The following is a 22,098-nucleotide window of genomic DNA, read 5'->3' as shown; positions in this document are numbered from 1 at the left end:
AGAACATTATGTTGTAAAAGTGTGAATCTCCATATGAAGATAAAAATCGTCCAAACACAAGCTCTACAAACTTAAAATACCCCAGAAAATTTTAAATAATCGGAAAAGACCAAAGAGTAAAGGTAAAAAATTAATGAAGAAGGACCCTTTTATTATACATTTATAAAATAAGTCTAATATAGTTATTAAAAATGGGACAAAATTTTTTATTTTTGGTATCTTGTATTTTGCATTCCATTTTTTTTTCATCATCTTCACAATCTTTCATAATTTGCTTTTTGTTTCCAAAGCATTCTGCAACTTTTTCACCAGCAAAGTACAACTGAAGAATAAACTATCCAATAAGTTCTCAGGAAAGACATCAGAGAAATTAATCTAATAACTCATGAATAAAGATTGAGAGTTCAGAGAAACACAAAGCAAGAACATGAAGCATGGTTTAATCTTTCTGATGGTTCAGAAGGCACAAGATTGTGCTGTGCCATTTTCTTCACACTGGGTTTAGGTGCCGCAAACAGAATTATGATAGTGGAATTTTGAAAAAAATTATTTCATATGTGGTTCACACAGCATCAAATAACTACAGATACAATATGGGAATTGTGAGGTGTATATTTGTTCTTAACTAGGACACTATTGATAATAAGAAACTTTAAAAATGCTAGTTACAAAATGAATATTTTTAAGCACATTTAGCAACAGTTACTTGTTTTCAACTATCATTTCATATTTGGTGACCAAATTATATGTGACCATAATTGAAGAACATATAACTTAAAATAACATTTAAAAGGAAAAAACCATGGTTACAACAGAATTCTCTGTTACATTAAATGAAGAAAGGAAAGTTACATATATGTACTGAAGGCCACTGATATTTCTCAAACCAATTCTTTTAAAAGGCTTTTAATCTACCCTCAAGTAAATCAATTTAAAACAAATTAAAAAAAATCTACTCAGCTTAGTGTGCTTGCAGAAAAAAAGAACTCAATGTTGATCACATGACCACCTAACAATCATTCGATGCTGATTGCTGAACAAGTACTGATTATCCTGACAACCATACAATTAAGCCACATGTATATATTCAGACGTGGCTAATCCAGCTAACCAACTGCAGCAGAGAAATGCTCAAATTAAAAAGGCTGAAACAAATGACAACTGAAAATGGCTGAATCACTATACCTTTAGACACAACCTTAAATCTCAGTTTTGCTATATACTATCTGGTACTTTTCGATTCAGTAGTTGGGATAAAAAAAAAGTTTCTGTATTCAAACATATCTACAGAATGCCAATATAAAATGTGTGGCTATATACATTTAATACACGTACACACTCACACACACTCACACAGACTCACACATCTAGGAACCAGCACCTATAACCACATCCCCATTTCTCACTAGACCCAATGAATCATTTGTTACGTTAAGACCAGCTTAGATTCTATAAGGCTGTAACAACATATGGCTAAAGAGGTCAAACACAAGCACCCACTCAGGCTGAATTAAATTGTTCCTCCTCATGATTTCTGACAAGTAGTAATACCATTTATATAATAGTTGTATCTCAATAACTTAGAATTCAGAGTATAAAACCTCACATATAGAACTCCCTCACTGTTTACAGAGCGCTCCTTCCACTGTATTTCCACAGCTGATAAGAGGGCACATCAGACTAGATCACTGAACTGTACAAATGATCTTTACTTTTAATCTAAACAAACATGTGTTAAAACATTCTGAAATGCTGCATCCTTTGATTTCTTCATCTTTTCAATTGCCCGATGTAGGTCCTGCTGCTGCACAGGCCGAATTTCATCTTCATCATGGCTATGATGCAAACAAAACAACCAAATATTCATAAATTTAGATGTATGTGGTAAAAAACAAATTTGTTTTCAACTGCATAAAATGTTGTAACAATGAAGTCTCCTTCCCATTCAAGATCCCCCAAAAATTTAACAATTTCAAACAAATTCTTCCAAGAATTATCTACAAACACACAAGTCTTAAGAGATTTTAGAAAGCACTGACTGCTAAGAGGCAGGATGCTAAAATGGTGAGCTAAAATCAAATACTTCATATCAAGAAAATAAACACAAAATATTACTATAAGGTGAAAATGTTAAACAGTATAAAGGTGTGTCAATTTATCCAAATGGGAATATAAGTCTAATCAAGAAATCAAAACTTATTCTATTAAAACTGGAATTAAAAAATAGCATATATATATACTATGTATATACTCATGAATATGTTTAGCTTTTATGAACTCAAAGTAAAATTCCTCCCTTTTAATAAAAACCCAACTAATCCAAGTCTTCTCCACTTCAATGAGAAAAATAAAATTCAATATTTTATGCCTCATGTGTAATTCATAGATACATAGGAAAAAATATTCAGGGAAAATGCTTTGATAACCAAAACCTACCAGCCAGATTTTTCATATGAAAATATAAACTTTTCAGGACTTTGAGGCAGTAGAAAAACAGGTCTTTTATTATTAATATAATTTACTATGGGTTATTATTCCTCTTAACCTCTCCATGACAGAGCCCAAAGGGGCACTCGTAATGGGTCTGGAACCAGCGCATGTGTAGCTGGTAGCTGACACAGTAGCTTCTGTGCATACTTTTCTCCTCACCAAAACTAAAAAAGTCAAAAAACTTGGTAAAGCTTGCCAGAGGAATACTCTGTAATTAAATACATGAATACAATAGGCAAATACCACAAAAGTAAAAACCTCAGCTAAGGTTATATACTTATATAAGGTTATATACAGTTGAATACTGAGAAACAAAGGGATAAACTTTGGAGAATTCACTCAACACAAACTCCCAAAGCACAGTGTAACACTAGTTCATGGCAAGTGACCTTTGGAAAACTTCCTTAAGAGACGTGTTCACCAAGACTGAATCATTCCAGTCCTGTAGTGTCTTTGCTGGAGTAAGGCCAACAAAAAAGTGGTTTAGGCCCATCGTAGTTTGAAATCAGTGTCAAGTAAAATTTGTGGTAGCGACAAATGGTAGTTTGTGTAGTGAATACATAACTGCTAACAAGTGGAAGACTATGCCCTCAAGGCCCCCACAATTACATGTGCAATTTCTGGAAGACAAAACATTCATTTCTATGTGTAATGGAATTTAAGAGGCAGAAGCAATCTAGGGGTACTAGAGAATGTTGTTGCCTAATAGAAATGAGCAAGCCCAAGTTTCTGTCAGCTTTATCAGTAGAAATTCAGAATTTTTTGTCCATTGCCAGTCCTCTTCATGACTCCTCCCCGTTCATTTTCAGAACTCCCTTTTAGAAAAACGGCAATAAAAGTGAATGTATGAGAGGGGATATCTACTAATTCACATTTACCTTTTATTCCATAGGCAGGGTTCCTATTATATAGCAAAATGAAAAGAACTGTTCTACAAGCTCGAAAAGATCTTAACAAATACTGGAGATTACTCTAAGAAATCATATATAAAGAAACATACCTTTCTTCTGATGTGGAATTAACATATTCCCTGACACAGAGGAGGGCAGCATCCCTACACATCTCTTTTAGGTCACTTCCTGAAAAACCATCAGTTTCCTGGGCAACTTCTAACAGGTCTACATGCCTATCCACCTGAAACAAATAGAAAACATACTTAACAAACATAATGCATACATACTACAAATGGCTCTTCTAAATATGGCTTAAAGTTGCAATATTACAATAGCATGGAAGAGAAATATTAAATAGTATTTTCAGTTTACAAAATTTTTTTAAATCATAGGAGGTTAGAAACTTACAATCTAATTTTCATTATCTTTTAACATTACTGAGACAGAAGTTAAATCTTCCAAGGCCCACTGTGGAGTGATGGGGGAAGAACAAACATTCAAACACTGAAGGTATGGAGTTGACTCTCTTCTATTCAATACACTTAGCAAAGAACCTGCAGTATTGAGTCCAGAATCAATTAAAAGAAGAAAAAAATCTACCGAGGCAGAGGCAGAGAGAGAGAGGTCTTCCATTTGCTCGTTCACTCCCCAGATGGCTGCAATGGCTGGAGCTGAGCTGGTCTAAAGCCGGGAGCCAGGGGCTGCTTACAGGTCTTCCACATGCGTGCAGGGGCCCAAGCACTTGGGTCACCTTCCACTGTTTTTCCAGGCCATAGCAGAGAGCTGGATTGGAAGTGGAGTAGCTGGGATTCAAACTGGCACCCATATGGGAATGCCAACACTGTACGTGGTGGCATTACCTGCTAAGCCTCAGTACCAGCCCCTTAACCATTCCTTTTAACTAAAATCCTTTAATTTTTTACTACCTCAACACTAATTTAGCATCTATAGTTTTGCTCTCCAACTTAAGCTTTGTGTCAAGCAATTAAATATTGTCCTAGCAACTTACATGCTTGGGATACTGTAACTCTCACACTAAATGTATAGATTAAGAAACAAAATGAGCAATGGCGGAATAAGGAGGAAGATTACTGCTCTAGTCTAGGGGAGGACAGTTAAAAAGGGGAAAGAGTGCAATCTCAGGGAAGGATTAGGGAGAAAACAGCAAAAGAAACTCCACGCAAACTGGGAGAACACTGTGGACCCACATGGAGGATGTATGGAGGACCTACATGGAGGGTATGAATGCACACAGCTCGGGACCCCAGCAGCTGAGAGTCTCAGCACCAGCTTTGGAGTGAGGTAAAACCAGACTGCAGCAGCCCAACCCACTGGCAATAAAGCTGCAGGAAAAGCCTGGCTTGGAGCCCTGTGGGAGACAGTATACCTGCCAACCTAGAAGGAAAAACAGGGGCATGTTTCCTTCTCCTCGACCCCCTGGCACTGGTGTCCTGTAACTAGTCCAGAGAAAGCGGGCACCATCTTGGACATATATATGCAATAGGTACAACAACTCATGTCTGCGTGACTAGCAACTAGCCAAGAGTAGACACCTAATTCTGGCTGGGAGAACTGATGGGGGACTGGGCGTTAGTGACTGTGGGAGCCTTGTGTGCTAGGACTGTGAAAATACTATGGGCTGTATGGAAGGGCACAGGGTATACCCTAGTCACTGTGGGTGGTTCCACATGCTCGGGGCTCCCTGATTCTCTGGTGAGGGGTCACTGCAGCAGGATCCGAGTTCACACCGAGGACTACAAAGATCCTTTGTGTGGTTCTTGTGGCAGCAAAGATGAAAATGTACCCACTGGGGCTAGCATCCAGACTTTGGTCTCCTTTGAAGAGAGGAGGTGAGCGTGAGAATATGCCAACACAGCAGAGCAAACCTCCCTTCTGATGAAAATAAAAGAAATTTACCACGCTCAACTTAGGTGTCACCCTGGACATTCCCCTAACGCTGAAGCACTGAACAGAGCTCCCTGACTACACTCAGCACACGCCTCTGGATATTCACTGAAAGAGCAGACACTCCACTAAGCCAGAGAGGCATAGTCCAAAATAAAAGCCATCACAGGGGGAAAAAAACAAGTAACACAGCCAATGCCCAACAAAAAATGCAGCAATTCAAGAAACAAGAATAAGGAAGACAACATGACATCCCCAAAAGAATACAGCCCTTCAATACTAGAATCTGAAGATGAAGAGACTGACAAAATGCCAGAAACAGACTTACAAAAATTGATGATAGGATTACTTAGAAGTAATCAGAAGCAAATCCACGAACTAAAGAAATCCATACATGACATGAATAAAAACTTTTCCCATAAAATTGAGATTTTAAAGAGAAATCAAAGTAAAATATTGGAAATGAAGAATTAAATAGAATAAAAATATGGTGGAAAGCCTTAATAACAGAATCAGTGTGAGGCAGAAGAAAAGAATATCCACGTTAGAAGACAAACCCCAGGAAATGTTATAATAGGCCAAAAAAAAAAAAAAAAGAAGAAGAAATCAGAAAACTATAAAACACAGTTGAAGATTTATGGAGTTCCTGATGGCACGGAAAGAGAGAATGGATTAGAAGGCCTTTTCAGTATAACAACAACAGAAAACCTCCCTAATTTGGAGAAAGAAAGGGATGTCCAAGTACAGGAAGCACATAGAACTCCTAATAGACATGACCAGAAAAGATCGTCACCATGACACATTGTAGTCAAACTCTCCACAGTAAAATATAAAAAGATTTTAAAATGTGCATGAGAGAAATGCCAGATTACTTTCAGAGGATCTCCAATTAGACTCACAGCTGACTTCTCATCAGAAACCCTACAGGCTAGGAGACAAAGGTGAGATATATTCCAAGTCTTAAGAGAAAAAAACTGTCAACTCAGAATACCATACCTACAAAGCTCTTATTTATGAACAAAGGTGAAATAAAGACCTTCCATAACAAACAGAAATTGAAAGAATTTGTCACTACTCATCCAGCCTTATAAAAGAAGCTTAAGGATGGGCTACACAAAGAAACACAGAAAGATGGTCATCACTACAAAAGAAGGTGAAGGCAGAGAATCTCCCAGTAAAAGAAATTCAAAGTAAAAAAATAGGAATATTTATGGAAAAATGGCAGGGCCAAGTCATTACTTACCAACAGTCAGCTTGAATGTAAATGGCCTCAACATTCCAGTTAAAAAGTACATACTGGCAAAATGAATTAAAAAACAAAACCCATCTATTTGCTGCCTACAGGAAGATGTGACTACTGTAAATATATGCACCTAATTACAGGTCACCTGGCTACTTGAAAGAAATACTGATGGATCTAAAGGGAGACTTAGACTCCAATACCATAGTAATGGGCACTTCAATACCCCACTTTCAGCAAAGGACAGATCAACCAGACAGAAAATCAGCAAGGAAACAACATAGTTAATCGACACTATAGACCAAATGGACCTAACAGATATCTTCAGAACTTTTCATCCACACATACAGAATATACATACTTTTCACCAGTGCATGGAACTTTCTCTAGGGATTGACCACATGCTAGGCCATATAGCAAGTCTCAGTAAATTCAAAAAAATTGAAACTATCTCATGCATCTTCTCTGACTACAATAGAATGAAGCTAGAAATCAGTTACAGGCTTCTGGCTTTGGCCTGGTCTAGCCCTTTTCATTGTGAGCAGCTAGAGAGTAAACTAGGGGACAGAAGATCTTTCCAGCTATCACATAAAATGAAAAAAAAATTTTAATGAGGTTTGAGAGCTGGAAAAAATGCTGAAATAAATTGACAGACTTCAAAAACAGCTCAAAAGAGCATTACTTACTTATATGTATTAATTATATCTATCATTGGCAGTATATCTGCTAATATGCATGCACCTTACACATTTTACATACACGACTCAAGTTCTCAAAATGATTTTATGAGACTACTGGCATCAAATTTCTAACTGAGAAAAATGAGGAACAGAGATACTAAACAATCTTTGCATTAGGTCCCATGGTAGGGAATATGGAAAACCTTCAGGTCTGTCTCTGCAGCCCATGCTTGTTAACTATTCTTGCTGTTAAATGAAAAGTCAAAATTCAGGTAAGTTTGCATAGGGAGAAGCAGTTACTTCCTTACGTTACAGTCAGATAAGATATTTTCATAAGGTATATATTTTATTATTGCTAATCCCTTTTATACTTAAAACTTTAAGCCAAAACTAACCATTACACAACCTTTTAAGAAGAAGTGAGTAGCATTAAGGAGTACCTATCATTAGAGAATTATAAACCAGTGGGACACAGTGTCATTTCACATGCCTCCATCATTTCTTTGGAGAAGAAAAACTCAAAATATTAAAGTCTGGTGGCATATTCGTATCACAAAACCTTCCTCTGCTCAATATGCATAAGCAGGATGGTGCTCACTTTAAAAGTCAGGTATCTTTTAAGAAAATTAAATGAATTTCTTTCAGATTTTACTGAAGTAGCTATAAGTCTTCAGCATAAAAATACAAACTAGTAGGAAATGAGATGTTCCCATGGTAGCAATCACCAGAGAGCATTCATATTTTATATCATAAAACTCACTAGATTAATCCTTTGTGCTTTCATGAATAAGAAATAGATTGCTAAAAATCGCCTGTATCCATTACACATTGTTCTCAGAGTTCCCAAAGACACTACTGTTTTAAAAAGCAGAATATGGAAATCAATGTTTACATTAGACATAATCAATAATTTCTTAAGTGCAAAAATTAATGGAGTGTGTAAAGTATGGGTATGCAAAGAACTTGAATTTCATCATTTATATTCACCATCTACATAATATCTACACTAGATTGCATATATGTGGTTCAAAATTTTCTAATTTCCAGTTATGAAATATAACCCTTTATTAAGATATTTTTAAAATTAAGTAACTACATTAGTTAAAGTAAGGTCTCTGTGAAATTGTCAACTAACTCCTAATATCTGTTAAGTGTCTAGTCACACTATAACCATTCCAAATCAAAAGAACTTGCTAACTTATCCCTTTTGTTTTTTTCTCTAAATTCTTCACTGATGACTATCTTTGTTAAAGACTTACCAATTAAGTGTGCCTTATCCAAACAGTATTATGACTACACAATGTCTTCTTGAAAGCAACTATCAAATATTCAACTAAAAGGCAAAATTTGTTGATTTCTCATTTATGATAGGAGTTCCTTACCTAGGACACATGGAGGATTTTAGGAAATTCCTTCAAATTATACAAAATACCTCATGCACACATGTTGCACTCTAAGGAAAGGTTATATATGGTTTATCTCACTTTTACATTTTTTAATTTATTATTTCTTTGGTTTTTTAAAAATAATTTATTTGAAAGGCACAATAATAGAGAAGGAGAGACAGACACACACACAAAGAAAGAGAGAGAGAGAGAGAAGTATCTTCCAACTGCTGGTTCACTTTCTAAATGGCTGCAACGGCTGGAGCTGGGCCAGGCTGAAGTCAGGAGCCAGGAATTCAACCTAGGTCACCCACATGAGCTGCAGAGACTCAAGTACTTGAATCATCACCTGCTGCCTCCCAGGGCAGGAATTAGCAGAAAGCTAGAATGGGAACTGGAGCTGGGATCCAAACTCAGGCATTCCAATATGGGATGTGGACATCCCAAGGCATCTTAACTGCTACTGTCCCTAACCTCATACTTAAAGGGCTCTATGATCCCCAAAATGACTAATAACAACTAATCAAATATTTGTAATTTGCTCAGTTCTTTAAATTCCTGAATACAGTATACATTACTGCTATGGTTTTGGGCAGAAAGATACAACATCAAGAAGATCTTAATTCTGGCGCTGGCATTGTAGTGCAGAAGGTTAAGCTGCTTATGATGCTGGACATTGGCATCCTATATGAGCACCAATTCAAGCCTCAGCTGTTCCACTTCCAATCCAGCTCCCTGCTAATGTATCTGGAAAAGTAACAGAAGATGGCCCAAGTGCTTAGACCCCTGCAGCCACATGAGAGATTCAGATGGAGTTCTGGGCTCCTGGCTTTGGCCTGCTTAAGCCTGTACCCTTGTGGCCATTTGGTGAGTGAATCACAGACGGAAGATCTCTACCTCTCCTTGTGTCATTCTGCCTTTCAAATAAAGATAAATCTTTTAAAAACAGTTCTTAATTCTCTTGAATGACAATCCATCAAAAACACTATGTTTTTTCCAAAAGACAAACTGATTCTAACTTTCATGCAGAGAAAAGTGAAAATTAACTCCTGGCTGGGGGAAAACAAGGGTAATCTAACCTTACTAAATAGTAAAGTATACAAAGTCTCCAATAATTAATACAGTGATCCAAACAATAAGGCCAATGTAAATGAGAAAAAAAATTGCCTATTTAATAAATGGTGTTGAACAACTAGGTTTCCATCCAGATAAACAAAGTTGGATTCATAACTACATTATTCAGGTAATGTCCAAATATATCAAAGATTTAATCAAAAAACACAAAGCCATCAAAGATACTCTGATAACATTTATCTTCTGATGGAAGAACAAAATTATCTAAGAAGCCCTGTCTTTATTCTCTTTCTGCAAACTCAAACCTGAATCTCACCCAGTCCGTATATCTAACTACCAAATTTAGAGGAACAATTACTGTGTAATTAGCAAAATTCAGATTGTGGGAAAATATGGACAAACTCAACCTAGTCCTTTCAACAAATACTCCAACAGGGAGAAAAAAAAAGGGAAGAAATAATAACCTATAATTAAAAGAGTTTAAAACTTCCAAGTAATTGAAAATTGAGAACTCCATATAGACTCCAAGTAAACACAAATAACATGGTTTTAAAAACAAAGATATTTAATTGACAATTTGAATTTGTACAAATACAAGATAATAATATTGTCAATTTTTGTTAAGTTATAATATTAACCTCTTGATTTTAGAGGTACAACTAAAATATTTACAGGTGAAATATGACAGGAAAATATGGGAAATTTGGAAATAGGGTATGGATGGAGCAGAATTAGCCAAGTCATTTCCTGGAGAAAAAGAAACTACAGAAATTTAAGTATCTTTGACTATGAGAATCTATTTAATTTCTTAGGTTAGATAGTGAGTTCTTACAGTGAGTTTAGATATCAAGTTGAGAAAGAGGAAGACTTTATTCAAATATGTATACTCAGCTAAAGGGGTTTGGGAAAACAAGTATCAAGAGGTTAGAAAATATGAAAAATGCTTTTATAAACTTGGGAGTAGAAAATATCTTGAAAAATTTTTAAAAGATTTACTTATTTGTTTGACAGGCGCACACACACACACACACTCCAACTGCTGGTTCACTCCCCAGATGGCACAATAGCTGGAGCTGGGCCAGGCTGAAGCTAGGAGCCTGGAACTCCATTTGTATCTCCCATGTGGATAGCCAGAGTCCAAGTACTCAGGCCATCTTCCTCTGCTTTCCCAGGCTTATTAGCAGGCAGCTGAATCAGAAGTAGAGCAGTTAGGACTTGAATTGGCACTCAGATTTGGGATGTTGGCATTGCAAGCAGTGGCTTAACCCACTGCCACAGTGCTGGTCCCTTAAATTAATATTTATAAAACCCAGGGGTAGTCATTTAACCTTCGGTTAGACACTGGGTAAGATGCCTGTATCTCATATCAAGATGTGATGTAGTTTCCTATGTCACGACTTTGATTACTGGCTTCCTGTGCTGAGAAGGGTCAGGGTGCATCGCTGCTCCAGCCCCCTCCCCTCACACTCTAGGTTGGTGTGTCCCAGCTCACAGGGGAGGAGGAGCTGCAGCTGACCCGACCTTCTCCAGAGTGGGGAGGGTGCGGCCGTGTCACTGCCTCTGTCACCCAGTGTCATCCAACCTCAGCAGGTTTCTCAGGCCCTGACACACAAATAGATCTGACCTCAGCCCTTAGTCCCTCGCCGCCTGGCCCACCTGGCGCCTTCCCCAGAGCTGACTTTGACTGCAGGGAGGTCAGCACTTTGAGTTCTTTCATCTCTCCCCACCTGCTGGCCCCTCCCGGCCCCAGAGACCCTGCGTTGGTGTGTGTGGCCTGTCACGCAGCCCCTTCTTCTGGGCCTGTGGTTGTGGGTAGGGAGGTGGGGTCTACACGTGTGTGCATGCATACACGTGTGTACATGCACATGGTTTGCTCTCCTGTTTTAAAGGATTCCAAGCCATGTGAAGTTTCCCCTCTGGATGTGGTCTGGGTTGTAGCAAGTGCTTACTTATGTAGGAGGTGGGGACTGGGCTGGGGCGGGTCATCAGTCCACTGGTAGGGCCGCTTCAGCTGAGCCTGCACCACCCCCAGGGGGAAAGCTGCAGAAGGAACTGGTTTCCAGACTGCGGAGGGATCTGCACTTTTGTTTTGACCAAAAAAAGTTAGCTCTGAAGGGCAGAGGGAATGCCCAAGCCACTGATGCCTAGGGAAGTCCCTGGGCTCCGACCCTCCTGCTGTGTGACCTTGGTCCCCGCCCTGCAGGCAGGGGGCTTGCAGCCTGTGCCTGTAGGGGGAGCCTGAGCCTGACGGAGACCTCTGGTCTTTGGGTTGGAGATGTTAGCTTAGGACATTTGTGCCCCTGCCTGCCTGAGAGCTTCTCACCACCTGCCCCAGCCCGCTGGACCCGATGCTGTGAGGAGCCAGCGTGTCTGGGTAAAAGCAGAGCTCGCTCCCTGCCCCTGCCCCAGCCCTGGGGGCCAGCTTCCATGCCATGACACTGGCAGAGGGGGCTCTTGGTGTCAGAAAGCGCCAAAGCCCCTGCCACCCACCCCACTCCATCCTCCCAGGGACCCCAAGCGAGTGAGGCTGCTGTGAGTGGATCCAGCCCAGACAAGCACTGCCAGCCTCCTGACCTTGCGGTGGGCACCAGCTCTACCTCCCCCCCGCAGGGCAGGGCCCTGGCTTCTCAACCCTGCACCATCTGTCCCCCACACCTCTCAGGGCCAGCCCCTCGGGGCCACCCTCTCCCTTGTCCTCAGCTCACACACAAGTGACAGGCCCAGGCAGATGGCCTCCCTGGGAAAGGTTGGATGCTGCCTTATCCCCCTTCCAGCCCCTCCTCCCATGCTAGCGCACACAGGTACCACCCACACCCAGGCTGCTGGTTTCTTGCCACGTGGTGGGGGGAGACCAGCCCCTCCATCCTTAGAGAGGAGGAAACTGAGTGTTCAGGAGCGTGACTCCGGTGCTGGGCTCCTGGTCCTGGGTCAGTCTGTCTGCTCTGAAATCTAGGCAATTTTGCTTCAATTTTATTTTTTTTAAGAAAACAAACAAAAAAAATCTGCACTAATTTACCTGGTTTCATAGGAAAACTTTTTTTTTATTTTTTACATTTTTTTGGTGTCTGTATTGAATATTTGCTACATTTGTAAAATGTAAGAGGTATATATAATATATGTATATTTCTTTTTTTTTTTTTTTTTTTTTTTATTTTTGACAGGCAGAGTGGACAGTGAGAGAGAGAGACAGAGAGAAAGGTCTTCCTTTGCCGTTGGTTCACCCTCCAATGGCCGCCGCGGCCAGCGCGATGTGGCCGGCGCACCGCGCTGATCCGATGGCAGGAGCCAGGAGCCAGGTGCTTTTCCTGGTCTCCCATGGGGTGCAGGGCCCAAGCACCTGGGCCATCCTCCACTGCACTCCCGGGCCACAGCAGAGGGCTGGCCTGGAAGAGGGGCAACCGGGACAGAATCCAGCACCCCAACCGGGACTAGAACCCGGTGTGCCGGCGCCGCTAGGCGGAGGATTAGCCTAGTGAGCCGCGGCGCCGGCCATATATGTATATTTCTAATGTAAGAAACATTTTTTTTTTCTTTTCAAGATTTTTTCTTAAAAAGAGGAGAGAAACAGATATTTTTCAGGAAAAACAAACTTTAAAATAAAAAAAGAGGAGAATAAAACCTTTTTTTCCCCTTCCCCGGCCTCTGACCACCCCTTCCCCAGGATCAGATCACAGAATGTAAACTGAGTCCAGAATGATGTTTCTCTCTCCATGCAGGGAGCTGGAGTCTCTGGTTTTCTCCCTAGGGACGGGCAGGGGACACTGAGGCGAGCAGAGAGGGGCAGGGCGGGGCGGGCGATGGACTTTTTTTCTTTAGTGAAGAAGGAATACAATCAAGTGTTTTATATTCAAGATGTTGTGCAATAGTTTGGAATGGGACATTGGTGTGTTTAGAGATTTAGTTTAAAAACAAAACAAAAAGATTGATCAAATCTGTACAGTTTATATTGTTCCAGATTTTTTTAAGTTTGTATTAAAAGCATGATATACGATAGCAAAAAAAAAAAAAAAAAAAAAGAGTATGTGAATTTGAAATGGGTTCCAGCTCCTGACTCCAGTTTCTTGCTAATGCAGACCCTGGATGGTAGGGGTGATGGCTCAAGTAATCAGTTCCTTCCACCACAGCCTGTGGCCTAAGCCTGGCCCAGCCCTGGCTATTACAGACATTTGGGAAGGAAGCAGGAACTCTCTCTCTCTCTCTCTCTCTCTCTCTGTACCTATCTGTCTCTCCAGTCTCGCCAATAAATAAATATATTAACTAGTAATAAAAAAATCCAGCAGTCATGAAAAAAGGAAAATATCCCAATAAAAGAAGACAAGGAAAAAATATTTACAAATCATATTGATAAATGGCAAATCTTCCTAATATATGGAATTATATATCTATAAAAAAACTACAGTAGAAAAGTAGACAAAGAATATAAACACATATTTCACAATTAAAGTAGCTCTTAAACATATATACTAATACTTATTTCATCCCTACAGAACGAAAATAAAAACTTATGAGATAACCATTTTCTATCATGTTGGTACAAAGTTCCATTACACTTTTCTGGTAAGGCTGTAAGTAAAGAAGTACTACCATTAAAGAAGTAATACTCTAATATTACTGGCCTAAGGATAAATTGGCATGAGCAATTTGGCAATAGCTACCAAAATTATAAAAACAATTCTTCTTCTGAAAAATTCACCATACTAATATTCCTATACAAGATGGAGAGGCCAGTGCTGTGGTGCAGCAGATTAAAGCCCCAGCCTGCAGGACCAGCATCCCATATGGGCACCAGCTGGAGTCCCAGCTGCTCCACTTCCAATCCAGCTCCCTGCTAATGCACCTGGGAAAGCAGCAGGATGGCTCAAGTCTTAGGCCCCTGTACCCATGTGGGAGACTCGGAAGAAGGAAGCTCCTGTTTCCTGGCTTCGGATCAGCTCAGCTCCAGCCACTGCAGCTATCTGGAGAGTGAACCAGCAGATGGAAGACCTCTATCTCTATCTGTATCTACCTCTCTGTGTAATTCTTTCAAATAAATAAAATAAATCTTTAAAAAATGAAATGACATAATGCACTAAAAGTTATTCAGTGCTGCATTTTTATAGCAATGAAAGGCCAGAATTAACCCAAATGTCCCTCAATATGGCATTGATTAAACAAATTACAGTGTATTTACACAATGAAATTTTATGCAATTTGAGAGGGGAAGGGTATATAGAAACTACATGCCAATATGAAAAAAAATCTCAAAAGTAAGTGACAAAAAGAATGCACATAAAATGTATAAATATTTTTGACTTGAAAATGTGGATGGCAGTGGGTGCAAACACGCTCGGAAGCCGTGCGTGCGGGGAGAGGGCGGGGCTGCAGGGCGTCCGGGACCTGTGAACGCCCGGCCGCCCAGGCAGACGCGGCCGCAGCGACGCCAGCTTTGGTTTTCTGTTCGTCTGAAGAGGGAGGAAGCGTCTCCCTCGTCCTCACTGGCTCCCGGCTGCCCTAGCGTCGGGGCCGCAGCGTCGGGGCCGCGACCCCGGGGCCACAGCCACAGGCGCGTTCCCGGCCAGGGTGCGGGGGCTCCTGGGCCAAGGCAGGAGCCCAGGATGTTTCGTTCATGATAAAAACGCTTTGTAAAATTCACATTTACAGAATAATAAAGTCAGTTCAAACCCAAAAAAAAAAAAAAAAGAATGCACAGAGAATATAGTTTATGTAAAAAAGAAGAATAACAGCATATTCTAAGTTGTTTATATAGGCATAATTCCAACCTGAAAGAATACAGAAGAAAAACAGGGGAGGAAGGGAGACTTTTCTCTGTGTACTGTGTACCATTTGAAACACATATTTAAGTAACAAAACAAGGGGGAAAAAAAAGCCTCCGGCTGGCGCTGCAACTCACTAGACTAATCCTCCGCCTTGCGGCGCTGGCACACGGGTTCTAGTCCTGGTCGGGGCGCCGGATTCTTTCCTGGTTGCGCCTCTTCCAGGCCAGCTCTCTGCTGTGGCCAGGGAGTGCAGTGGAGGATGGCCCAAGTGCTTGGGCCCTGCACCCCAGGGGAGACCAGGATAAGTACCTGGCTCCTGCCTTCGGATCAGCACAGTGCGCCAGCCGCAGTGCACCGGCCGCGGCGGCCATTGGAGGGTGAACCAACGGCAAAAGAAAACCTTTCTCTCTGTCTCTCTTTCTCACTGTCCACTCTGCCTGTCAAACAAAAACAAAAACAAAACAAAAAAGCCTCTTCACAAAAATATATGTATTTTCTATAGCCAGAGGACAGTATGAAAATATTTGAGTATTTTAGTCTATAGACACAGAAACATATGACTCTTTAAAAACCCAGGCAAATTATGCTGAATTAGTTCAAATATATCATAGTTGTTAATGTGAACAGCCAAAAGTTTTACAGTAATTTAGGTCAAGTTCAAAGCTACATTTCTTCATTTCTCTTTAAAGTGACTTTATGGACACAAATACATTTATAGTATGGAGAAAATTATAATTTTCTACTTACATTTTCATTTTTCAAGATAAGCTTCAAAATTGCTTCTCTTTGTTTTAGAGCCTAAAAAGAGGAAAATATCCAATTAGCATTTCTTTAAAAAGGGGGGGAGGGGTGTATCAAATAATTTTGCTATTATTTATTTGCTGAGAATACCTATAAGAAACAACAGTAACTCTGATTAGGGTCAAAGTGAGGTCTAGATTTGAGACTCAGTTATAGTTGTCTTCCTGACCTAGATTTCTGATTCTCTATCCTCAGTACCTGGCACCGTGTCTGGGAAATAACATGTCCTCAGTGATGACTATCAAGTGCATGATATATGACTCTAAGACCTATGACTATAAGGTCTTTCTTTTACAGCTCTTCAATCTTCATTTAGAAAATTTATGAAAAGTCATCACTGCTATCAGATTTTTTAACTAGAAGAGATGGCAACAATACACCTTCAGTACTTCCTTTTCCAAAATTCACTTATTGTCAGTGAATTGTTCATTAAATACTAGTGAAATTTTATATAGTGGCAGGAATATATTTGTTGAAATGCCTATCAGCTTTTCACTCCAGTGATGACTCACATTATTACCCAGCAACAGGAACTGCACTTAATTCTAATGACTTTCTCACATATGGTAAATATAGGCACTTATAAAATTATTGTCACTAATTTCCTCCTTTTAAGATTTATTTATCTCAGAATTACAGAAAGACAGGGAAAAATAGAGAGAGAGAGAAAAAGAGAGAAAATCTTCCATTTGCTGGCTCACTCCCCAAATTGCCCCAATAGCCAGGGCTGGGCCAGGCTTAAGCCAGGAGCCAGGAGCTTCCTCCCAGTCTCCCACATGGGTGCAGGGACTCAAGCACTTGGACCATCCTCCACTGCTTTCCCAGACACATTAGCAGAGGGCTAGATTGGAACCGGAGCAGCCGGGACTCGAATCAGTGCCCTTATGGCAATACTGGTAGGCACTGCAGGCAGTGGCTTAACCCACTGTGCCACAGTACCAGCCCCTGAATTCATCCTTAGGACACTGACAGAATAGAGCTGGTTACAATGAGTATCAAATCAAACTGCATGAAAACACAAGACAAAACCCCTGCTGTTTATGTAATTCAAGTGTGTCCAGCAAGAAACTTAATTTGGTTTGTTGTATGACCACCAGTAACCACTTTTGTTTACAAGCATTTAACTTGTACAGAATTAAGAAGCTAATATTAATCACGGTAGCACTGTGGCATAATGGGTTAAGCTGCTGCCTGTGGTGCCAGCATCCTAAGTGAGTGCTGTTTCGAGTCTCAACTGCTCCAACTCACTAGGAAAGCAGTGGAAAATGATCCAAATGCTTGGGGCCCTGTACCCATGTGGGAGATCTGGATGACATTCCTGGTTCTTGGCTTCATTCTGGCCCAGCCCTGGCCGTTGTAACTATTTGGAGAGTGACCCAGCAGATGGAAGATCAATCTCTCTCTCTCTGTCTCTGAAACTCAAATAATAAAATAAATAAGACTAAAAGAAGAGGTAGCTAACATTAATCATATACTATAGCATATTATATATAAATAATACAGTAGGTATGATTTATACTATATATGACTTCTATATAGAACAATTTATACTACATTCATATGTAATATATGATTTATATTATATAAGAAAAATTAGCATATAATGAATGTATGTTCACTAAAAACAGAATGAATGGGGGGGTTCACAAAATTCTACTTTCTATGTTAATAGTAAACTAATGTATAACAAATGTGATGAAACCTGTTACAACCCACTGTGATAACTTATACAATATATTAAACTTAGCTATTTTCCTTATTGATGTTATTCTATAATAGATCAAAAACTTCAGCTATTTATTGTACTATAATTCCTATTAGAAAAAAAGGAAAATGTTTAATGTAAAGCACACAAAGTTCACCTAACCAGCAGTAGTCCATGTTTCTAGTCTCCTTGGTGCTCTATCTGCACCGGCCACAAAATGCACCACTGAGCTGTGCTTCCTCCTTGGTGCTGTTCATTCTGACAGAAAAGCTTTTCTTTGTTTCATTTGCCTGTCCAATTCCTACCATCTTCCAAGGCCCACCTGGATTCCATAAACTCCACTGACTCTCCCCAGAGTCACTAATTTTCATCATCATCTGAGACTCTCAGTTCCTTAAACAAATCTCTGTAAACACATTTTACATTATGTATTTATATTGTCCGCATTCCCTGCACCAGAATCCTTTGAGGACAGGGACCTTGTTCTGTTCACTAGCAGGTGTGTGACACAGATTAATGCTCATTAAGTATTAATCATATTAAATAAGTTTTATAGTCTTATATATTAAGTTAAAATTATTCTTCGTTGATTTATGAGGTACATTTTTAAAGAGCAGTTAAGTATATGCATATCCTCAGAGAAATCAGAGATTGTAATTGTAACCAACATATCATGGGAGTAATTTTATAGAAACCATAAGGAATCTTTAGGAAACCATGTTTATTGCCTCAAACTGATCTGTTAAGTTACAGAATATAAGTTGGACAAATGGTTTTTAGCAGCAGATTATAAATGGAGCTTTTATTTCTAAGATTATAAGTGGTACTTTTATTTCAAAATCTGAAACTATGTTTCTTTCATTGACTAGAAGTATAACATGCTGATTGTACAGAACATACGCTTTATTATAAAAACCTGCTTTTTATTCCTTAAAGGGCCCACAGAATTCAAGATATGAGGATTGTGTGCAAAAATTATAGGAGATCAATAAGTTATAACATCTACTTGAAGATACTTCTTAATTAACAAAATGCTAGAAAAAAGGGAGCACTGGTTAAATATTTACACATTTATATTCTTAAGTTACAGAATATCTTAGCTACTAGAATCATTTATGTTGGCAACTGGGAGTACTGATTACATTTGGCAAATATCTCCATCTCCCTCTCTTTATTCAGTGCTACTCCCAAACTATAATTTAGATTTTCTTATGTTATCTTCCTCCATAGATGAATTGTGAAAGTAAATTGCAATCTTAGGCCAGGCAAACTTAAACTAAGTGCAAAATTGGAAAAGGAACAAATAACACTGTTTTTAGAATAGGAAAAAGAAGAAAATGCAAGGAAGGCAATGTGAAGGACAAAGAAGTAATTGTGGAGTTTCCTGCCCCACTCTTCCCTGTCTGTTATAAATCTTATAAAACTTAACATTCCCTTCTTTAAAATATTAAAGACCTATTAAAAAGATGAATTTGTAACCATTCATTATTATCAATCAAGACCACCTACAGGCTGGTTGATATGAAATCTTGTAGGCATTCTTCTCATTATAGCCGAGTCAAGATCCTGAGGGCGATTAGTAGCTCCCATCACTATGACCTAAGTATATAAAGAAATGTAAAGTATTAAATCTACTAACAGTAGTCCTTGAAGTCATTATTACTAAGGCTTAGAAGATAAACAATTAAATGGCTTTTAAAATGAAAACATTAAGAAATCTGACTTTAATACACTATCATTTCTAGATTAAAACTGAACTTAATTATAAATAGATCAAATAAATACTAGAAAGACTAATACATTTCACTGAACTTCTACAAACTAAAATATGTACCATTGTTATAAGTACCTTTACTGAACAATTATAAGGATTTTAAAAACTACTATTATTTTGTAAAAGATGGTTGCTCAATGAATATATGTTAAGTGACAGAAAAGCATTGGGTTATCACTTGAGTGTAGTTTGTGGGAATACATGTGGGGAGGAATTCTTCAAGTTCTGTGGTAGTATCATTGTGAAAAGAATCATTTCCCTTTAAGTCCAAGGATTCTGGCAATACAGATAAGTACTCTTCTCATGGTACTAATAGCACTGCTGTTGGTATCTGCTGAATGCTAAATAAAACCTCAAGCAATTCAACTTTAAACAAAAGCAATACAATAAAAGCAAACATCAAAAACCTGAGTAGACTTAAAAAGAAAAACAAAGTGGCACTGTCAACTTCTGGTTCTATGTCACTTATTTAGAAAGAACATAAAAATGAAAAAAAAAATCAACTTCAAAAATCAATACAAACAGGGGCAGGTGCTATGGTACGGTACGTTAAACAGTGGTCTACAGTGCCAGCAACCCATATGGGTACAGGTTTAAGTCCCGGCTGCTCCACTTCCAATCCAGTTCCCTGCTAACGTGCCAGGGGAAAGCAGCAGCAGATGACCCAAGTTCTTGGGCCCTGCCACCCACATGGGAGAACTAGATGAAGCTACTGGCTCGTGGTTTCAGCCAGCCCAGTGCTGGCCATTGTGGATATCTGGAGAGTGAATCAGCAGATGGAAGATCTTTCTCTCTCACCCTGATTTTCAAAATAACATAATAAATAAATCTTGAAAAGAAAAACCAACACAAATAAAAAGATAAACAAAAGTTCATTTCTGAAGGGTGTCAATATTATCAGTACTGCTGATACTTCAGTATAATTTAATAGCACACATCTGCTATCCCAAATGAAATTCAGTGGTATTATATGCAAGGATAGTTCTCTAACATTATTTTATTTCTGCCTAAGAGATTTTAGATTTCTGAAGTAGCCTGAAATTTAACTTCAGAACATGTTAAAATATCCACCAAATCTTATATTCTACTTCTCCTCTCTTTATATGTAATGATATTTAAGAGCCTCAGAGCCAAATTACTTTTAATTAACCATGAGAGTTTGCCAGCTAAAGAATATAAATACAAATATAAATTTAAGAAATGCTAGTTTCACAACATTTTACCATTTTTATTTAGATTAAGTCCTAGAATCAAAATACTAATATTTTGTTGACTGTCTACCACTCAGTAAGTTTAATAAGAAAAAAAATTTTTTACCAATGTAAAACAAGTCTTAAAAGGGATCAAATGGACTAATTATATAACAAGGATGAATGTAAGGATATTGTGATATAGAGTATAGTAAGTGTCAAGAGAGACTCAAAGTGAAGTTTGCTGAAGACTGTCACATTCAGTCATAGAGAATTGCAAAAGGCACTGGGTACTACAGTTGAGACAGTGTTTTTAAAAAAAAAAACTGAAAAATGGTTGCATTTTCAGAAACACCGTAGGTAAACAAATAACCTAAAACAAGACAAAATAAAAAACCCAGTACAGAAGATGAAATGCTAGAATATAGAATCAAGGAATCCAAATAAATCTAACACAAAGTTGTCTACTGAATACATAAAAGACAATAACAGTATTCAGGATGAAAAAGCAAGAATGACTGAAACTACCTCTAGTCTCAAAGAAGTAAATTTTAAGGAGTACTTTTAAGGGGCAAAGCCAGAAGTTTTACACATATCTTAATTCTATGTTGTACAAATGAGCTAAAATTAAAAGTGTGAAGTAACATTAATGTTCTAATACTGAAGTAACAAAACCAACATAGCTTTTAGTCATTATTGTTAAAGCTCTCAAAAATCTTTAAAACAAAACATGAAGATTTTGAAATAATTTTATATTCAAAATAATCATTTAAACTAATGCATCAAAACTTTAACTCTGCCAATGAACACCCCAAAAACAACACTGCATCTTAAGTATCTTATCTCTCAAGAGGAAGACTAGGTCATCAGTTACTAAGGTTTTCAGTAATGGTGAAAGCTTTCATTGGCTCATTCACTAATCTTGTTTCCTATAACCTTACAAGAAAGTTGGCTAGGTACTAGGTTTCATCTACAGTCATAAAAAAGACAATTTTAGAGAAAAGTTAACTGATTCATATTAAAGGAAATGTCTAAACCTATTCTGAAAATTATTTATATCAATTTTAACCTCTTCAACACACAATTAAGTAAAAAACAAAACAAAACAAAACAAAAAAAAAAACAAAAAACTACTAGTGTAACAAAGAACTGTGGATCTGAAAGTCCAGTATTAAGGTGTACCGTGTCAGAATCACCCAGAGCTG

At 38.5% G+C, this 22,098-nt stretch overlaps 1 protein-coding gene across 3 annotated transcripts in view; it reads right to left on the bottom strand.

The window, feature by feature from the left end:
- Positions 1-117: 117 nt before the first annotated feature.
- Positions 118-22,098, bottom strand: part of ATAD1 (ATPase family AAA domain containing 1) — a 51,434-nt gene continuing 29,453 nt past the window's right edge. For 2 of the 3 annotated variants that reach the window (XM_008270131.5, XM_002718492.6), the window contains exons 7-10: positions 19,439-19,528; positions 16,171-16,221; positions 3,491-3,624; positions 118-1,835 (exon numbers count right to left, since the gene is read on the bottom strand). In XM_008270131.5, the coding sequence (XP_008268353.1) occupies positions 1,715-1,835; positions 3,491-3,624; positions 16,171-16,221; positions 19,439-19,528 (396 nt within the window). In that variant the 3' untranslated portion in view covers positions 118-1,714. Of the gene's footprint in view, positions 1,836-3,490; positions 3,625-16,170; positions 16,222-19,437; positions 19,529-22,098 lie in introns of those variants that run through there. The other variant, XM_089314826.1, reaches the window with a different exon arrangement.

Source organism: Oryctolagus cuniculus, chromosome 15 (assembly GCF_051225735.1).
Source record: "Oryctolagus cuniculus isolate XC-2025 breed Fujian yellow rabbit chromosome 15, ASM5122573v1, whole genome shotgun sequence".
In the NCBI taxonomy this organism is placed as follows: Eukaryota; Metazoa; Chordata; class Mammalia; order Lagomorpha; family Leporidae; genus Oryctolagus; species Oryctolagus cuniculus.
Note: the sequence above shows the minus strand (reverse complement) of the source record. Positions and strands in the feature narration are given on the sequence as shown.